This window comes from Vollenhovia emeryi, unplaced genomic scaffold (assembly GCF_000949405.1).
Source record: "Vollenhovia emeryi isolate VEMERY1.0 unplaced genomic scaffold, V.emery_V1.0 DF939125.1, whole genome shotgun sequence".
Lineage (NCBI taxonomy): Eukaryota > Metazoa > Arthropoda > Insecta > Hymenoptera > Formicidae > Vollenhovia > Vollenhovia emeryi.
Genome location: NW_011967241.1, coordinates 3,054,115 through 3,074,437, shown reverse-complemented (window position 1 = coordinate 3,074,437; position 20,323 = coordinate 3,054,115). Strand labels below are relative to the sequence as shown.

Below are 20,323 nucleotides of genomic sequence, written 5' to 3'. Positions count from 1 at the left end.
TCGTTGTTTTTTTTCTCACGCGGCATCGGGCGACGTTATGTGTTTACAACATTCAGCGCGCTATTACGTAGGTCGAGTCGAGCCGCCGGCCCGCGTATTGAAGATTGAAGGTCGCCGCGCTATCATTCGCTCGCCGAACCTCGAGCCGGCAGGCAGTGTCGTGAGTCGTTCCGTGCGTCGTATTATTTTTACGTTATCAATTTCCGAAACGCGATCGCGCCATCAGTAATTATCTTCTTGTTGCACTCACACAATATTCACTTGCGGGAATAATTAACTACGATCGCACGAAATTTCGCGTGACACTCCCGTACGCGACGTGAAATACCGCAAAACGCACAAAGTATTATTCGTATGACTTAATTAATTGTTACAATTAATAGACTTGATCGTAGTGAGTGGCTTCGCTCGCACAATTCAGATTGTTTGACAATTCGGATTGTAAAATATCGTTTCGTCGTGGATTAGTAACTACTTATTTAACGCAGCTAGATGCTTTGATTCCGACACTCGGATTTTATATCGTAAAAGTGATTTATTAATTGCTGTCGAATCGAGAAAGCAAAATAACGTGTTGCCGGTTTGAGTGATTTGCGTGACGGAAAGTCATACGAATAATACTTTGTGCGTTTTGCGGTATTTCACGTCGCGTACGGGAGTGTCACGCGAAATTTCGTGCGATCGTAGTTAATTATTCTCGCGAGTGAATATTGTGTGAGTGCAACAAGAAGATCTGAGAGGAGGAGGAGGCCCGGGAGGCATGTAGACAACTCCGCTGTTGCATATCGGTGAGTGGTAAACCTTTTATTTAAAAAATTCATATAATGGATCTATTATACATAAAAGTTGCATTAGACTTACATTATGTAGTAAACGAAATATATATATGTATATCGAACGTATGGATGTGAAATAAAAATAAATTATGTAGAAACAAAATAGGCTAGGAAAAAAATCCTAATATTTGATCTACTGCCGATACTAATTAACCATTCCACGTCACAAATTATTGAATGAACTACATCGTTATACATATATTAATATGCTGTATTTCGTACGTATGTGCACTCGAAAGTGCGAAGACAAATTTACATTTTCTCTTCGGTTCGATTTCTTTTCTTTCTTTCGTTCGCTGCTATGGTAGAAAGTTAAAAGATGTCAAACTTGTCGCAACAGTGGATACGCGAGGTGCATTAATCAGGTGATAAGGTTCGCAATCGCATCTCGTGAGCTTTTCTTCGTCGAAGATTCGGTTGAACCGGAGATAATTAATCGATTGATGAACGTTGGGCGGAAAAGTATTACAAATCATTTATCTTATCTGTAAACTGGAAAGAAAAGTTTAGAAGAATGTGTATGAAAATACGATTGTTTTGTTATAAAGACATTTTTCTATAAATAAGGAATTTAAAATATAAAAACACCAAAGTGAGCGAGAATCAGACTGTATACGTTAATAATTTTTGTTTTCAGTAATGAAAGAGATTTGACTCGGCGTTTGTCTAAGATTTTCTAATTTTCTAACGTTGCTTACTACGCCCATGAAATATTATTCAGCGGTTTAATTCGCACGAATGCATTTTCGTATGGAGATGCGAAGTAGAAAGTCGCCGATTTTGTTCGATAAACGCGTGTAACTTACGACAATCTTTTTAACAGCAAACAGTAGGAATTTCTTTTCACGCGAATTCTCTTGTCGCTCGTAATCATCCAGCAGAGCGGCTCGCAATATTTAAATGTCGCGTTTCATCGTATTCAGAGTGTGACCAAGAGTGCGCGTACGATGCATTCTAAACGCGCAAGTTCCGTCAAAGCCGTGTTCTCGTTAGTGCGATTAACGGCGTTGTAATCTGCCTCGGAGTAATTATGGGTCGGCCGGGAATCACGCGTCTTTTCTCGTCTCCTATTCCTCGGACATTGGTACACGCGATTCGTCGTAGCGATTTTTCTTCCTTAAGCAAGCGGGAACAAAGCTTCCCGACTCTTCCAGTAGCGATCTTACAATTGCCAACCGGTTCTTAACAGAGGATTCCTTCTTCGCCTAATTGCCTCTTAATGTATGAAACGAAGTGCCCTACGGGCAAGTTTTTCTTATCTGACTTTCTTCGTTGGTGGCATATGCTAGTTTATTGATCCTCTTTTTCCGCTTGTGGGGATTTTATCGTAATAGACTGAATGTAACGTTATGTCTTAAAGCTAATAGTGATACATGCCTTGTATTGTTAATTTACTTATCTAAGAGGTCAATTTTCTAAACTTATAATCCCTCCTTCGAATTTTCATCTTCGAGCGTTTTTATCAATGACGTATACGTTCAATACTTTAACTTAACATTAGAAATTCACATGTATGACAATTTGCTTTCGTACAGTAATTTTACAAGAAAATATTAGCGTACCGAATATTATCAAGTATAATAAATAGATATTTTTGATCAATAGCTTTAACTTTGGGACATAAAAATTACCATTAAAGCAATTTTAGTTTGCGTCTAATAATAATAATTTTTGCTATCTGTCTTTTCGAATGCCGTTTGAGCACTTTTATCCTATAGAGGACAATTCGACTGAGCGATTTTGCCTCTCTACGATAGTTAAAAATAAAGTTTCCCTATTCTCGATATCGATTTTGGCGATAATAGCCGAGCGGTTGCAAATCGACGAGCCGCCGCTGCGCGTACCAGACAAGGCGCCGCTTTGTGACGTATAAGATGATCGTCGCCATGAAGATCAAGGTTGTGGAAGCCCGGTGCTTCGGAGAAAACTCGTTGGTCACACGGTTCGACATTGCGCGTGTACCCTGCACGCAACGACCCGCCGGTCGAGCGAGGCTCGCTTACGCGTGCACACACAGGTGCGTAAGAGCGCCTGGCAAGGTGAATGCGCCTCCTCGGAGAGAACCGGCGTGAAGGCACCTTCGGTGCCACGGACCGTCTTCCTCTCCTCCTCGACATTGCGGACGGTGCACCGGCTGGCTCTCCGCGTGCACTTGCAGTCCGCCGCTCGCCGAAACCGTAACCGTCGATGACGACGCTCTCCTGATGGGACCGTAAACTCGGTGTCTCGGAAACGCGAGGATTTTTATCGCGATAAGAGATGCGACCGGACGGTATTCCGTAAGTCGATTCGGGACAAAAGTGAAACGTGCGTGTCGGATATATCGAACGAGATCGTTTTACGCATTTGAAACTGCGGCAAATAGGTTTTTTGGTGAGATCGCGGTCTGCTTTGAATCGTTACCTTGGTCAAGATCGTTAACACATAAAACGCGGTGATCCGTGCGATCTGAATTCAGAAATCGATCATTCGCGCGTCGGCCGGCCGACCTATGTGACTCACTTGCCAGTCGTGTCGTATGTGCCTTCTTTTCGATCCTGGTTCGCCGATTCTTCGCAGCGTGTACCGATCTGTGCGTAGCGCGCGCGTTTCTCGCCGGTATTCATCTTCCAAGAAATCGACCAAGCTATCTTAGATCGCAGCTGATCCGAGGGTCGTCGACTCGACGAGCGTCAATAGGTTCCGGAGGAGTCGAGGGCCTCGAGGTGATTCACGATCGTGGTGGGATTTGCATAATCTACGCATTGCCGGGTACCGCATGTTAATCGATGATGTTACGAGGGATCTCCTCGGCGTTTTCCTCGATATAGAACGTGACTTTCGAAGCGGAACTGTAAGAATCTGCGGGGAAAACTGGTGTCGTCGAATGCCAATCTTTGCGAATGTTGCCGCGCAGTGAATCGAGTGCGTTAGTGCGGTGTGATAGTACGCGTTGATACGTGTGAGATTCGTTCACCCGCGAGATATGGGATACGAGCCCTACCATGGTCGTCGTAACGTCATCGGCGATCGCTGTAATTGAGGATTTCTCGAAGGATACGCTAGGAAGGTACGAGAAGTACTGCAGTCCGTCACGCTGATCTCATTCCCAACGATTACGGTTCGGTAATTAAGCACGGTATTTGTGACGCAAGGTAGCACGCGCTGCTGTGTGCCTTATCGTGTAAAATTACCACGCGCTATCGCGGTATTACATCGCGTCGGGGAAGCGCTTTGAAGGCAATCGTTTTTAATAATCGTGGGACCATTCGATCAGATCGGGAACAACGGTAATAAATTTGGGGCCGTTACGCATTCCGCGATACGCGTCGACCGGATGCAAATTGCTCCGAGTGCCTTCGCGTCGAGTCCCGTATGATTCCCGTGATAATGCGCGATCTCATTTTTCAAACGGCCACGGATCGTTTCTTTTTCTTTTTGTTCTCGTGTTCTCGAACAATATCGTCGCTCAGGCGCGATCGAGCGATCGGTTCCGATTCATCGCGCTGTCTGAGGACTCTTTCTCGCGCCGTAAGAGACAGTCGTAGGCAGATCCGCGAGGGGGAAAAAATTTGGCGTCACAAAAACCTGTCGTTTTTTTTGGGTCGGTGAAATTCTAGCAGATCGTTTCTCCTCTCTCGGAGAAATGAACGCCCCACGAAGATGCGTCGTCCATGCCGAAACGCACACGCGGCGGATCGAAAGTACGTTTAGTTCCGATCGTGACGATGCATCACGTGGCCGGACGTCGTCACGAGCTTGGCCTCAATCACTTAGAGAAGATTCTTCCCGATGCTCGGTGGGAGACGTATCGATAATTGCGGCGGCTCGGGAGAAATTGATGACGAGATAATAATTGAACATAATAAGTAACACGGCTGTACGGGAAGGGAATAACTTGTATACGAATCATTTTATTCTAAATTTTACAATTTTTCATTTAAGATTAAAATATTCCTCTCTCTATAATAATTATGCTTGGCGCTATATGGATTCTATTTTATGATACATTGAAGTGTAATAGCATTGGATCCGAAAATTTTTTCTGTGGGTGCTCGAATCCTGTTCCATATTGAAACACACAAATGCATTGATAACTTTATATCGTGTGTAAAACGTTTGAGAAAGAATTTTACAAAATTTACTCTTGTATTAGCACAAATAGAAATAGTTAGGAAAGACATTTGTATATCATTTTACATAAATCGTTTAAGCACATCATTGATAAATACGGCTTATGTTGATTAATTTTTCCGTGGTATTAGTTAATACTGGAGAAATGAGGAAACCGCGGATTACTCGACCAGTTGAATCGCCTCGACCTCTATAATAAATTCAGGAAGACCTGCAGCGATGAATCACTGATAAAAGAGGTCTGCTCCGAGATTACTTGGCACTTACGATGCCGCTCCGACAATATTTGTGCTGATTGTAGGTCTCGTATCGTGTCATCTTCATGAGCGTTATAAATTACGTCAGGAATAATATCTGAATCATCTTTTGCGGAAAAAGTCATATTTTATTCTGCACGAGTGTCAGTGGGATGATTCTTAATGTGACTCGTTTCTTCGACTTTAGACAGATTATAACGAGTTTATGATCACAAAGTTATACGAGTTCCGACACTGATAAATGAGGTTTTAAACGACTGGCGAGAACTTTAGTAAATGTCGCGAATCGATTGTCCGTGCTAAAATAGCCACGTATCTTATAGAATACCTTGAACTTGACGATTCATCTAAATCTTTTTGCACGATTGCCTTTGAAAGCGATCTTGTTTCCGCCGATTAAAATAAATCGGCATTTAACACGCGGATTAAATACATTCCCCGTTAGAATCAAAACGCGACTTAATCTTAACGTTCTAAATTTTTTGCTATGGGAAACAAGATTATTTTTGGCAAAATACTTTTGACAACGTCAGTGTTTTCTGTTGTTAATTATCGCTGGCGACATTGAGGAATTCTTATTAGTTAAAATACTTTTGACATTAATTTCTTTCAAGATTTTCCATGACACGTACACACACATAATCGTTTAGAATTATGCGACATATATTTTCTCATAGGAATAAGAAGTAAAAAAAGATATCAATTTTAGCATATTTTACTCCGTCAAATCGAATATTGACTTTGTTCGTGAAAAAATGAGTGCGGATGCAAGACGCTATAATTATTCGCGTATTTCTTACGTCAGAATTCAAGCTGAGACATTACTAAGAAACCTTAGCGTTTCGTGCTTTCGCAATACGGTGAGAAGGATAACGCGACAAAATTTCAGCTGAAAGTCACACCGGATTACGTGTAGTTAATCGCATTCTGCGCGGTCGCTCTTCCGTCCTAGGACAGTCAGCAGTACAATTTCGTAGCAGCGGCACACAGGCGCACGAAATGCACGATTATAATTTATTACGCGTGTACGTGAGCGCGGTTTAATGTCGAGTCGGCGAGGAAGATGAGAAAAGAATCGCCCGACTCGAAGTGGGCGCACACGCTCAATTAAGGCGCGACCACACGTGGGGAACCGCCGTGCCGCGTGGGCCCCTCCAGGCCAGCGACGAAGGAAAGGGGGATTAGTGCACGCTCAATTAAGGGGAGCACGTAGCCCGGAACGGACATTGCTCCAGAACACGTCGCGCTGCGCCGACTTCGTCAAGTCCGTTCTTACATCCTTCGCTTGATATTCGTCAAATAGCAAGAGCTGCATTTAGGACCATTTAATCCAACACTTAACTTAATATCAACTTGAGACAACGGCACACAATACTATTTTTCCCCACTGGGTTACTTGCGAGAACCAGTATGGATGCAGAGTTTAAGATCAGATGACTTAAGGGGCTAAAGCCAACGGCAGACGATACTATTTTTCCTACTGGATTGCTTGAGGGAGCCAATAAGGATGTAGAGTTACAGATGAGATGACTTAAGGCTAAATCCTGTTTGGCTCTCGTAAGCAATCCAGGAGGAAAAATAGTATCGTGTGCCGTTGGCTTAAATCCTGATTGGTTCTCGTAAGCAGTTCAGTAGGGAAAAACAGTATCGTGTGCCGTTGGCTTTGCACGTAAGCAGACGACATTGCAAGAGTATTGCAATTTGATATACACTTTTAATGTCAACCCTTAATTTTCACTGTAAAAGTAATGCTTTTCTTGTATTAGAGAGACACTCTAATACAGGTATATATATTTTTATTGGCATCTATGCGCGTGCGCTTTGGCGAAAATGTGCATGTTAATCTTCCATTTCTTCCTTTGAATCTCATTCCGAAACGGTACACTACGCAAGTACAGTAAATTAATTTCCGTGCAAATGACCCCTTTGAAACAGCTTACGCAACGAACGCGACGCTATTCAATTAGCTTTACATCGCGAGTATCAATATTAATTTGTCGATAATTGCTGTCCCATAGGCAGCTCATAGTGTGCAATCCTCTTTTTTTTTCGTAAGGTCCGATACGCACGCGGATTCGCCGTTATTCGCCCCGTCCATCATTTCTCGATGCGATTATGCAAACAGCGCTTACGAGTGAATACCGGCCTTCGGCAGTGAGATACTTGCGGCCGTAAGAGATATGTTTCTTCGACGCGGAAGTCGACCTGGCCGCAGGTATTCCGGGGAAGGTGTCTGCGTAGGTGAAGGTCACGTAAGAGAGGTCGCGGGAAACTGGTACTTCCACGGTCGGTTTTACGAAGATGATGAAGCAGCAAGACTTATTTCTTGTTAAAATTCTTCGTGTTAATGCAACGTCCGACATTCGCGAGCTCGTCATCGCGACTGGACCGTCTTCGAGACGTAATTGCAGTTAACGGATATTTAATTAAGACAGAAGAATTCGCGTGTCATTCTTCTCAATCTTTATGTCGAGGAAGTGAACTAAAATATTGAGAACAGATTCTCGATAACGTCAGATCGAGTCGTGCACCGAGAGACAAATGGACAGTGGGGCTTCCAATTAATGTCTTGACCTTACACGCGATTTATTTCTCGTTTACCGTTTTAATCGCGAGACCACACGGGGTTTGCTCCTGGAGACTCTCGGGGAGATCGATTTTCTCGCGGGCACGTGCGACGCGATCTCGATGCGCGTCACGCTTATTCTCACGACCATAATCGCAAAGGGTATTACTTCCGGCCGATACGTCGGCGCCGTCGCGACGGCGCTCCGGCGTCCGGCGACGCCGAGTCAGTGCGTCGCGCGACGTCACTCGTACGTACATCCTCGGCCACGTGCTCCGTCGAATTTCGCTGCCGCATCTCGCTCCACGATCCTCGCGTCGCGTGTGTAATGTGCGCATTAATCAGGATATTTTGAACATCTCTCGCGCGAATGTTCGCCACGACGTACAAACGCGCGGGCCAGAAGACGTAAATATGTTAATTACTTGTGTTAATTATGCACGACTCCTCTTTTCTCGTTCCCTTCTGTTCTCCTCATTCTTGGATTCGATACTTTTTACTCCAAAAATGAACATTTCCCCGAGTCAAGTGATACGATCTTCCAGTCTGAATTATTGAGATATTAATCCTCCTCGTGTAGCCTGATCTCGCTCATTTCCAATACACGGATTTCCGATAGTTTGACTTCCACGTTGCACCAATAGCAAAAACCTTAATGCTGCGGCTCTACTTTTTCCCCGTAAGGCAGTTCGAGAACGATCAGGTAATAGCTGCAATTGTCCGATAATCAACGCTTGTATATTAATTTTTACATCTTTTCCTTTTTATAATATGAATTTTTCTTTCCAATAAAGCCGGTTTCATGTGTATAATGACAGATACTGCCTGTAATCGTCGGAATATCGTTGGTAATTTTGTTTCTGCACATGGTAGCAAGTGTACTGAACTGGTGAGTCATCTTTAGATACAGCAAAGATTTGGTACATTTTGTGCGAGGGGACGGTGCTTTATTATATTTAGCAATGCTTTTATTCCGATTATAAATAATCTTTTCATGTGACGTTTATTACAATGGCTTGCAATTTTCCGAGAATGCGTAATTATTGTGGAATCGTTATTTATTATTAAAATACATACGTCGGTTGCACATATGTAACATAGTCCATAATGTTGGCAGTTTAATTTCAGCGAGGCTTAGCGTCGACGGGTTCAATTTAATGTCGTGAGATTTAATTTAGCGCTGACGGATTTAATTTAGCGTTTCATTCACTAGGGTGACTAGGGCATTCGCGTTAAATTTAGACCTCGTGAACGATGTGACGTGAAGTTCGGCGTATCGGTACGTTGAACCCGCGCTAGTGATAAGAACGAGTTGTGGGAAGGCTTTTTCTCTTTTTCACCAACCAGAAGCGATATTTCCAAGAGGGAATCTTCTTCGTGGCGCAAAGAAACCATTAGCTATCCTGTAATGGAGGTATTCAGCGGGTCAGCTTTGACCCCGTAAGCCGAGGCCGGTACCGGTATTCTTCGACGCTTGATTTACCCACGGAGATAGGTCACGCGACAGTATTCTCCGTTTTTTTTCCCCGCAGGCAATATAAATTCTCCAGCGTATTCGCGCCCCAGCTTCCATCAGATCCAAGTTTTTCTCGGAGAAGCTGCTTGCATTGCTATAACGTAGATTGTATTTCTCTCTTTCATTTTAAAAACGAAAGGATTCCTCAAAGTTAAAGATACATCTAGTTTATCGTGGCGATCTGAGGTTGTTGCGCTTTGCTATAATAGTACGCGTAAACTGAGAAATAAGAGACTAATTTATTTTGTCGCGTATGAAAATATAATATAGAAGCTGGAGTGCCATATCACGGATATGTAAATTTTAAATTTAATGCCTTTTCCGTGATTTATGCCATCGTTTAATATCGAAAGCTGTAGTTTGAATCAGTTGTTATTCACGATGTTACTTAAGAGGCAACCGTGAGTTATAAACTGCAACTCGTTAGTCTTTTCAAGGTTCTGATCAGTAACATATTTTAGTGCTGATATAAAACATGAAAGAACTACTAATGTAATAGCTTAACATCATTCATAAATGTTGATTTATTAGAATGAGAAATTATAGGCTCCGTATCCGTACTTCCTATGATTGCGAAAGTTCCATTGTTCATTTAACCGGAAAAATTAACGTGTATGTATGTGGAAAAGCAAAGTGATCTGCGAGAGCGATAGTTTCCTCTCGTTTGCATACTCGATTAATTCTGCCCTGCAGAAGGATGCGCCGATATATTGGATTGCCTCAAAGGTCGTGGTATAAATTAACAAACGATTGCAGCCGCCTGCGCATATACATAACATGGCGAAGGAAACGGAATATGTGAACGCTGGCAGGTTGGAATTATAAACGCGGGAAACGCGAAGCAAGTCGCGGCAAAGAGTCAAGGAGATGTCAAAGTTGAAGTCGGAGGGGGACGCGAAAAAATACGCTCAGCAACGAGCGCAGGCTCCTCGAACTTACGAGCGTTGCCTTTGAAACTCGACGATGGTATTTTTTACGTTTCAAGTTTTTTCACTTTTATGAATTGCAGTTTGAGATTATGCAATCTCCATAATGAAACCGCGGCTGTCAGTCAAGCGCTGTGGAGGTATTAAAAAATCTGAAGACTCCTGCAAAACGCAAACGGAAATAATACATCGAGGATATTCTTTCCGTCTCGAAGATCTGAAGCACGAATTGTACGAAAAATTTCAACAAATTTTTAAACGCTCAATAAATATTTTACACATTTGGAAAATTCTCTATAGAAAAATAGGGCGAAATAGAAGCTATACATATAATAGAATAATTGTACATTATTTTACATACGTTTTATTTACATCTTATTCTTTCTAATTCTTTCTAATTCCATTTTATAGCACAATACTAATTTTTTTAAACTCTACATAGATTATAAATTATAATCGAAGAATTTTCCAACCTTGAAAAATAATTTGCCAATTATGTATCTAATATATTAATTGGCAGTATGTGAAGTGATAATGCGCCATGTATATATTTCGACAGACAATTAAGGTTCCTCGTTGACTTAATTAATGCTTAATTATAGTGAAGTTAACTCACCTGTTACGTGCGAAACGGCCGATTCCCGTAGTTATTACGGCAAACGTTGTGGAACGACTGGCCAGCAGTTCGTAACTTCCGTTTGATAAATGTACTTCCCCCTAAATTTCGGATGCATCAATTGCGTGTAACGGCAGTATCAAACCGCCACGTAACACGATACAAATAAAACGTTCTACCGTTACATCCTAAAGTTGTCATTAAAATTTTCATCGCGTTATTGACTACGAACTCGATAGAGGACGAACTTGTTAGCGAAACTCAAAGATCTCTCTGTTTGGAATTGAACGTACGAAAGATCGAATTTATTTCGCGATAGTGTTCACGCACGAGCGCTGATGATTACATCGCTGTAAACACGGTGCGTGCCTTTTACGTCTCGTTTCATAACTTTCAGCGCACTTTAAACGCCTCAGTGCTCCGTTACCTCGGCGCGTTATTATACGATGAGTTTACGACCTGCTACAACCGGCAGCTGTCAGCCACACATTACGTATCCATTTGAAGAGATCAACGATGCGTCGCGATCAATGGATCTCCCGATCACTATCGATTGATTTCGCAAAACATTAGTCGAATGTTATTATTTAATATGTGCTCGATGCTTTATCTCCGTAGTTTGCTGAAGCGCCATTTCAATTCTATTCCGGCGAATATAATGAATGTAACTATCCGACCAATTTCCATCGCGCTTCGAACCTTATGATGCTCCAACAACAAAAATAACGAAAGAATAAACATTCACGCATCCTATCGAAAGTGGCTCTCCGCGGAATCGAAGAAATTGCATTCCATCGGAGAGAGATGCGCCCCGGGGGCGAGTCAGAAATTGCTCGATCAGTGTTTGCCCTCCTTTTCCGGCAGGCATTCGCACATTTTACAGACGTACGGCGCCTCGATATCCCCGTGTTCGACTCAATTAACTCTCCCGGCAAATTGTCTGAAATTGAATTTTCGTTCCATCACCAGCATTTACCAGCTACAATCAAAGTTAGGATTGGTGAAAGTGCTCCCGGTATGTTTGTATTCCACGATGAAACTTGATGCTTTTCGATATGCAATCCGGATATTATCGGTTCTTATTTAATCGTGAAACCGTCTTCTCGTTAATCAACTTATCTAAAGGATATACAGGATGTTTTAGATTTTCACTTACAGTTAGTATTATTAATTTATACTGTTCACTGAATTCAATCATTTGTTTTAAACACATATTCAGAAGGTTAATTAAAGGTTCGAAAGATTATAGTAAAATTATTAAGATTACCATGTGAAATTTATATAATTCTAAATAATTAGGGGTTTTACGATATGATAAGGTTTACAGTGTGTCAAGAAGGTAATAAAGAGAATATACTGTTCCCATAAAAACACGTTTATTTAAGAGCTTGTACGTATACATAGGATTGTAACATCGAAATAAGTAATTTAATTTTTTATTTAGAAAATGGTATATAAAAGTTCAGTTACCGAACGGACGGAGTTCGATGAGGGATGTACGCTTATAAAAAATTATGCGTGGCATAAGAGTAATTATAATAAATAGAACATGAAAACCATTACGGTCAATCGACTCATAGCTTCAAGGTAACATAGCAGGAATCGATAACAGCGTCGTATCTATAACAGTACTTCACTAATAATAAACTGGTGACGAAAACATGTTATAAGGTGATTTATCACTTGGTTGAGTGTCGTCGTGGTATTTGTAATATGGTGGAGTAGCATATATTATTTTCTCTTCCGGCGGGTAACTGTCTAAAAAAACTTGCGGTAACAGCAACTTTGGATGTCTAGGAGCAGTGGCATTTGTGTAAAATACATAGTCAGGGATTTTCATTGGCTGCTGGTGGATACTATGGTCTGCATTAAACTTCATCTTATCGAAATTGATGTGGAAATCTTTGTTGTATAAATTTTTGTTCGGATCATAATTTGAGAACGACCTGTCCATTGTGTCGGAATATGGCGCACTGACGATCTCACTGGTTCTCGACGACTCGTCGTTATTTCTATATTCATTTTCCACAAAGGTAATGGGAGGTTGTCCGGTTAGCGCCAAAGTAGGCGTTTCGGCACAATGGTAAATTTTCTGCTTTTTAGGCAAACTGGAAGGAAAGAATAATGCGACCGGCCTGACATCGTATTTTGGTTCATCCGTATTGACTATGTCACCTTTATCTGCGCTTCTCTGTAACAAACGTGTAATGGGTTTTATTAATTGTTTGTAAAAAATTTTTCCCCCTTTTCTCTAAGAATATCATTTAAAGTCTTTTCTCGTAGACGCGGTATTTATATATTTCACATTACCGAAAAGAATATTTTTCAAACATTCTGCAAAACATTCACGATGTCCGAAAAATGTTTCATTTTCAATAGTAAAGTTGTACATAACGCATATTATTACACGAAAAATTTCTATTGTCTTACTAATAATTAATTAAATTTTTATAAGTCGAATAAAAATTTAAAAACTCTTTAAATAAAACAAATTATGTTGTTAGAATCTTTACCTGCATAGGTTTATTGTCAAATTCTTGGTGTACAGCCCGCATATTCTCATGGTTAAAATATTGTGGTTCGTGGTGGTCAGGGCGATATTCCGTATGGTACTCCGGCCAAACACCTCTCGTGTTGTGTGCCAAATAATGACGGAAATCTGGCCAAGAATCTCTTTCAGCTGATCGGTATTTACTATTATCACGAGTATCGTCCGATGCCGGCATTATTTCATAAGGTTCATTATTAACAGGGTCGCTGCTTGGCAGAGTTACAAAGAGTACACGGTCGTTTAAACTGTCTGGTGTAGGAAGTTGCGTGTTGAGGTGTGGATTTAGTTGAGAAAGCATCTTCTGCATGAAATTTTTATACGGTTTATCGGATTGAAGGTATGATTCACGATAACTGGAATGTATGTTTTCTGGATATTCAGAATGCATGTTTTCTGGATATTCAGAATGTATATTTTCTGAATATTCAGAATGCATGTTTTCTGGATAAAGGCCGAATAAACGTGGCTCCGTTACGTGGTCATAATTGATCTGACGGTTCTCCACGTGCTTATCTGTAATTGAGCAAGTTTCATTGAAAGCGAATTGTATTATATCGATACATTGATTTACGTTCGTATTTTGTAACTCGCGTAAGTTGGAGTTACGCGTCTTTCGAAATAGGTGTTAGGTTACTATTTCAAGATTTTTATTTTTGTTGTTTAGAATATTTACCATTAGTATCGGTAGTCTCGTGCTCTGGAAGTAACGAGTCGATGGCTGTAGGAGGCTTGGCGTCGGTTAAGGTCGACTTCGCGGCCACATCATTGTCATGCGCAACGATGTCAGGTTTACTGGATTCGGAACTTGTAACGATTTCAAGTTTATTGGGTTCGTCACTTGTAGGAACCGATCTACGCGATCTCTCGCGCCGGTTGTGTACTATCTGGAAAAATAGCATTCTTAAGAAACCTCCAGCAATAGAGAGGATCGGTTCGTGTACAAAAACGTGATAAATATCAACGTTTGCGTTATAATCAACTCAAAGAAAAGCTGTTTGTCAATAATATGGTGGCATACGTACAGCCACCGTATCAGTATCAGATAAAAAGTGATAGCAATATACATGAAATATTTCGAAGCTAAATTAATAAAAAAGATATTATTTCATCAGATCAAGTAATAGAATGAGCATGTACCGTCGTGGGGTGATGAGGTATACCGAGGAACACTGAGGGCCGCACATATCCATGACCCCCTATCTTTGCGTAATGCGGCCTGAGTAAATAATGGTGTGGTTGACGTGGGTAGCTTACCATATGTGTACGGGCATTGTCTTGATACGAGTCATAGGGATGATACGTCTGACCTCGCGAAAGATATTGCGTCCATTCGTGGTTCGGAATTTGCGCCCTGCGATATTGTTCAGCCGGAAACTGATACTGCGGTATTGAAGGCTGATATTGCACGTAGTGTGGAGTGCTACTGTATTGATAGCCGTGTTGATAACCGGGTTGAACGAGGACGTCAGCAAGTACGACACTTGCTAACGAGATTGTCAACGCTAGGAACTGAAATGATTAAGAAAACTTTATGCTGGTACTTAGTTCTCGAAGAAACACTCGACGCGGTAGAAATTTGTTTCCTAAATTTATTTATTGAACAATTTGAAATTGCCGAGAAAGAGAGAGATTACATATTTATCGATTTACCATGGAATTATTTTTCAATGTGAACATTGAATTAGAGAAGACGTTAAATACAAAGACAAATGTTTTAGCGTGTATTAATTTCTACAAAATTTATACTTAACGCTGATGACACATCGTTTAATTATTGAAAAGTTTTTCCAGAAGCTAAAGACCCGTAAAAATATTAAGTAAAATGTAAAATATATATCGGAGAAGTTTACTCACTAATTCTCGATACATTGTGGTTTCTTGCCGCTCTTGCTGCAGTTCGCTCGAGACTAACGCGATTCCTCGGTGCCACTAAGCGTAAATAACCCATAGAATCGCTGACGCTACAAATTTTGCATATTCCTTGATTTCGCCAGTTTGCACATTGTGACAAACCGCCTCGTGGCAAACATGCGGACGTCATCAAATCTTTTAAAGGAAGCACATTTTTTCATATATGCATTCTGAATATCGTTGATGAAAATTGCTAATTGTAAAAAAAAAGTATACGCGGGCTTGCGTTATGTCGTAAATAGCTTGACTTCACCTAACAGCCAGCTCGCAAAAGAACTGTAACGATCGTCACGATTCGTGTGGACGCGATTCGACTCGCGCGCGGACTTCCGTTTGCTGTAAAACGCACGATTACGAAACCTAGTAATGATATGCACGTATGGAATGCACGAAATAGCACTTCCTCAAGAGTTCGTTGCACTTCGGGGCCAGCGCACCCGCAGACGTGCCCTGATTATCGCGTAAGTGGGTGGCTGGATGCCGAGACGTTGATCTAGACTTCTCTCTTGCTGCGGGCCACTCTGAATATAAATATCACTAAGCAGCCTTTCGTCTGCGTTTTCATCGTTATCTCGCGTTATAGCACGCGAGGCTTGAAACCGGGAGGTAACATTCCTGAAGCGATTTCATAATTCCCAGATATTACATACTAATATCTACTAGCGATACGGTAACATCGTGTTACATTACTCGTAATATCCGTGGCAATTTCAATATTTCTCAGAAGGAAAAGTCATTTTCGTAATACGTATTGCGTGGGGTCGAACGGGGCTATATTTCGCTTAGTTAGAGAAAAATTCGAATAAAAAATTTTCAAGACGAAAAGCTAAGAAGCTCCATGGTGCCAAAAGCCCTTCCCTCTACTTTGGAAAATTTAAATGCCCCTTTTTATCTTGAACATTTTTTTATCCAAATTTTTCTTTAACTGCGCGGGGAAAATTTTCTCTTAGAATTTAAACCTACCTGAAAATCATAGCAGTCGTGGAGCAACATGGCATTAAAAAAATGTATAACATTTTTCTGATTAATAAATCTAAAAGAAAATTTTCTCCATATGAGCGAAATAGTCGCGCTCTATCCTATATGCGTCAAGTTTCTATAGTTCGTTAAAAATTAAAAGTTATCGTTTCTCAATTTAATGTCGAATTTTCATTCGAATTCTCGTGTTAATATGATTCTCCCAAGTAGCGAAAATTACATGTTTTGCCACACACTGATCATATCGGCTCAAAATTGTAAACGTTATTACGAATTTTTCAATCGTCTTTGTATCTCCACAAATCTATTGTAATCCGAAATCTCGCAAATACTTTGCAGACACTGGAACATACATTTTTTAAATTATAAGATGATTCTATAAAAATTCAAACTTTCAACATTAAAATTTTTCAATGACTTATCCTTCGGCAGAAATTTTTTGCAAAGTGTATCTCAGTGGCCAGTAACATCGTGCGATTAGAGGTGCGCTTTCGATTTCGAGACGAGAACGAGACTTTTCTCGTCTCGTGCGCATCTCTACACAGTGCGATACATGAAGATGCGAGCCAATACGCCAACCATATTTATGTCTTCTAATGAAATGTCCAGGTTGCGTATTCGGTACGTGATGCCGGCGGCGCACCTGACGCTGCGCGAGGAGGACGTGGTGCGACTGACTTTGGAGTTCCTTCACAGTCGCGACCTTCACATCTCGCAGCTCTCGCTCGAGCGTGAGACCGGCGTAATAAACGGCCAGTACAGCGACGACGTTCTCTTCCTGCGCCAGCTGATCCTCGACGGACAATGGGACGACGTGCTCGAGTTCATTCAGCCGCTAGAAGCGCTGTCGGATTTCGATATGAGGAGATTTACGTACTCGATCCTGCGACACAAGTATGTCGAGCTGCTGTGCATTAAGTCCGAGGCGAACGTTATCGCCACCGGGACGAACGGCAGCGTTGACAACGCCGTGGAGGAGGTTGTCAAGGTGTTGAGCGACCTCGAGAAAGTCGCACCATCCAAAGAGGAATACAGCAGCCTGTGTCTGTTGCTTACTCTGCCGCGGCTGACGGATCACCTGCAGTACAAGGACTGGAATCCCAGTAACGCGAGGGTGCAATGTTTCCGCGAGGTTCACCCTTTAGTAGAGAAGTTCCTGCCGGGCGACAGAAAGAGCGCTGATCCCGCGCATCCGACTACCTCAGCGAAAAACGATCGGCTTATTCAGCTCGTCATCAAGGGCATCCTGTACGAATCCTGCGTTCATTATTGCCAAGCGAAAGCTACCGGGTCGAAAGAGAGCGAACAGGTAATTTTTGTTTTATTTCACGAAAGAATAAAATTTGCCAAGATTATATCAAAATTAATATTGCTTTTGTTTTTTTATGTATAATTACTTGATAAAATTTTAGATTATTTATTCATGTCATACATTTATTTTTACTTTTTATAGTATTCATTTTAGTATACAATTCAGTATCGTTTTGTTCAGGTGTTTTATTCCGTGCGTTTCTTATGTTATAGGTAGAGATGAGTTTTTCGAGGCTACTAGATGGATCCGTGGGCTTCAGCGATTCGGACTTGAGTTTGCTCTCATGGCTTCAAAGTATACCCCCCGAGACGTTCGCCGTACCCTTCGCACAAAGAACCCTGAACGTCGACGTGGAGCGCTTGGAAAGGCCCTCCTTGGAGACCTCGTGGACGGAGCACATGCTGATAACGCCGATCAAGCCGAAGACTTTCCCGCACAGCGCCATGCCGTTCACCAGGCCGAGATCCGCTGCGGACATGATGTCTCGTAGCTTAGTGCCGGCACTGGAGGCTGGTCTTGGACCCAGAAGTCCCAAGAACACATCCATCCCGTCGGCGGCGCTTATGGCGCTGTCCGTCGGCGACGTAAATCCGATGTCCAGGTCATCATTCGCTAGCTTCCATTTGACCGGTTCCAAGAACAACAAGTTGATGAACACTAGCGTCGACAGGCTCTTCGAAAACGAGGGTGATGTCTTCCTTAGCTCAAATTACGCCGAGTTTCAACAGTTACCCTCGATACAGGAGACTACAATGAATGCTCAACCTAAGGCTCCGCCGCGGACTCGAGGACACTCCAAAAGCCCCGACGGTAAATTACTAAGTATTATATCTAGAAGTTTCTCATTTATTTCGCTCTATGCACAGTGAAATATATAAAACACTTGACTGAAAGGACGATTAGACTTTTAATCCATATTTCATAGTACATATTGCATAACAGTTCAATTATCTTTAGTTACTTTACTTAGCTTTGATTGATTTATTCTTTTCACGATTGACGGGTCAATTAAAGTAATTCTACATATAAGATGAAAGCTTGTAAATTATCTTGGAAATTACTCGTAATTTTTATAGGCGTGGAAGTGGACCCTTCAGCGACATCCACGCCAGAACGCAGAGCGGCTGGAAGGGAATCGCCGGCGCCTTCGACCGCCAGGAGTTCCAGAAGGGACTCCTTGACGGAGAAGCCCACGGGAGTCGCAGCCAAAATTACAGACCCATCCGTGATACCGATTAGAGCGATGGCTCCTAGCGACAACTTCGAACAAAGTTACAACGGTGGCCTATTTAAAGAATACCAGAAACAGAAGCAGAGACTGCAGGAGACCATCCAACTGAAGGAGAGGGAGAGGGAGGAGTTAGTCAGGCAGCTAACTGCGCCGTTACCCATGCAATTAGCAGTAGCAGATAACAGGCTCCAGGCAGAAGGGTGAGTAATTTTTTTCAAGATTTTATTTAAAAAGCACCTACGACGAAGAGTCGCAAAGGTATTTACAATTTTCAAATTGCCAGAAAGGTACATGTTTTTGCATATCGAGACATAAAAAGAATGCACACAGTTCAAGAAATACGATATTTTTTAAGTAGCATTGTCGCTCATAAGTTAATGTACTGCCAGTTATTGCCTGTGTCGATCCTGTTGCATCGAATGTACACTCGATGAAAAGTTGAAGCCCGTTGCATTCTCCAACAGATGGCGATAGCGAAATGCCTTTGTCGCGTCTATTATGGTAAAACATGTGCCGAGAATAGCAGCTTAGATTTAGACTCCGATGAAGCGCTGATTAAAATAGATTATTACCCTCCTGAGAGGATCAGTGGAAAGAGACGGATTATTTTGACTATTTCGACTATCTCTACACGAGTTGAAAGTCGTTTAAGACGTTCTTAAATAGATGAGTCTTCGTATAAAAATTCCTGAAATCAGTCGTTCCAAAATTTTATTATATTTTAATGCAATATCTATTTAATCATTTAATACTATGATAATAAATTTATTAAATTGTTTTACCACCAGTAATATTTTAAAACAGATTTAGTAAATTTATATTAAAAATGTTGCTCAGAGGATTCTTTAATACATAAACATTTTAACTTCTTTTTCAATTAAAAGATTTAAACGCGTCGTGAGAAATCGGTCTATTCATACGCAACTCTCGTGTAATAAAATTGACGTCAATGAAAATTCAAAGTTCCGATAAATCCATTTTTTGTCGTTATATACAACGATCGTGTCTCAGGAAATAATTTTAATTCGTCTTTTGTCTGTTTTTTTCGTTGTATTCAACGATCGATCTCAGGAAGTAATTTTAATGCGTGTCCATATACTGTTTCGCAATTAACTCTGCGAGAAAGCGAACGTTGCTCGGCGATCGAAATCAGAATTCGATCACGGTTCATTGGCATCGACCGCTGACATCGTGCTCGAACCGGATACCGGATGCGTATATACAGCAAAACGGTGACCGTACGATTGCGCCGTCCTGCCCTATCGATGATTCATGCGCATACCTCCGTATTTACGACCGCATTGTGTCATTCATACGCGTGACTACATCCTGCAAAGTGTGTACCAACACGTAAACTATGTACATCTATACTTATTCCGAATTTCCGAAAATACGTCACATTACTTACGTAAAACGAAAACTTAGTATTCAATTATTATCGGACTTTTCTCAACTTAAAATCAACAATGCTGTGATGCAAAGTTTAAAAATAGAATATTAGCGCAGAGAC

The 20,323-nt window shown here is 41.5% G+C and overlaps 2 protein-coding genes across 7 annotated transcripts in view; one reads left to right on the top strand and one right to left on the bottom strand.

Moving 5' to 3' along the window:
- LOC105569263 (WD repeat-containing protein 47) overlaps positions 1 to 20,323 on the top strand; it is a 68,156-nt gene that overhangs the window by 4,211 nt on the left and 43,622 nt on the right. The window contains exons 1-5 of one of the 5 annotated variants that reach the window (XM_012025589.1): positions 8,469 to 8,475; positions 8,591 to 8,661; positions 16,880 to 17,579; positions 17,795 to 18,392; positions 18,659 to 19,013. In XM_012025589.1, coding sequence (XP_011880979.1) covers positions 8,639 to 8,661; positions 16,880 to 17,579; positions 17,795 to 18,392; positions 18,659 to 19,013 — 1,676 coding nt within the window. In that variant the 5' untranslated portion in view covers positions 8,469 to 8,475; positions 8,591 to 8,638. Of the gene's footprint in view, positions 1 to 743; positions 789 to 3,805; positions 3,886 to 8,127; positions 8,181 to 8,468; positions 8,476 to 8,590; positions 8,662 to 16,879; positions 17,580 to 17,794; positions 18,393 to 18,658; positions 19,014 to 20,323 lie in introns of those variants that run through there. The other 4 variants (XM_012025592.1, XM_012025587.1, XM_012025588.1 and 1 more) reach the window with 4 other exon arrangements.
- Positions 12,190 to 15,314, bottom strand: LOC105569261. 2 transcript variants are annotated; one of them, XM_012025585.1, is made up of 5 exons: positions 15,236 to 15,314; positions 14,519 to 14,890; positions 14,055 to 14,265; positions 13,344 to 13,894; positions 12,190 to 13,021 (listed from the first exon to the last, which is right to left on the bottom strand). In XM_012025585.1, exons 1-5 carry the CDS (start codon positions 15,248 to 15,250, stop codon positions 12,467 to 12,469), a joined length of 1,704 nt encoding a protein of 567 aa, XP_011880975.1. In that variant the 5' UTR covers positions 15,251 to 15,314; the 3' UTR covers positions 12,190 to 12,466. The 2 variants fall into 2 exon arrangements, with proteins under 2 accessions (XP_011880975.1, XP_011880976.1); XM_012025586.1 differs by having other exon boundaries at positions 14,636 to 14,890.

Excerpts from the sequence above, each read along its gene's own strand:
- LOC105569261 (XM_012025585.1), bottom strand. Across the intron at positions 14,266-14,518 it reads TACCTCATCACCCCACGACG|ATAGTACACAACCGGCGCGA; the intron begins GTACATGCTCAT and ends CTATTTTTCCAG. Across the intron at positions 13,895-14,054 it reads CGAGACTACCGATACTAATG|ATAAGCACGTGGAGAACCGT; the intron begins GTAAATATTCTA and ends GCTCAATTACAG.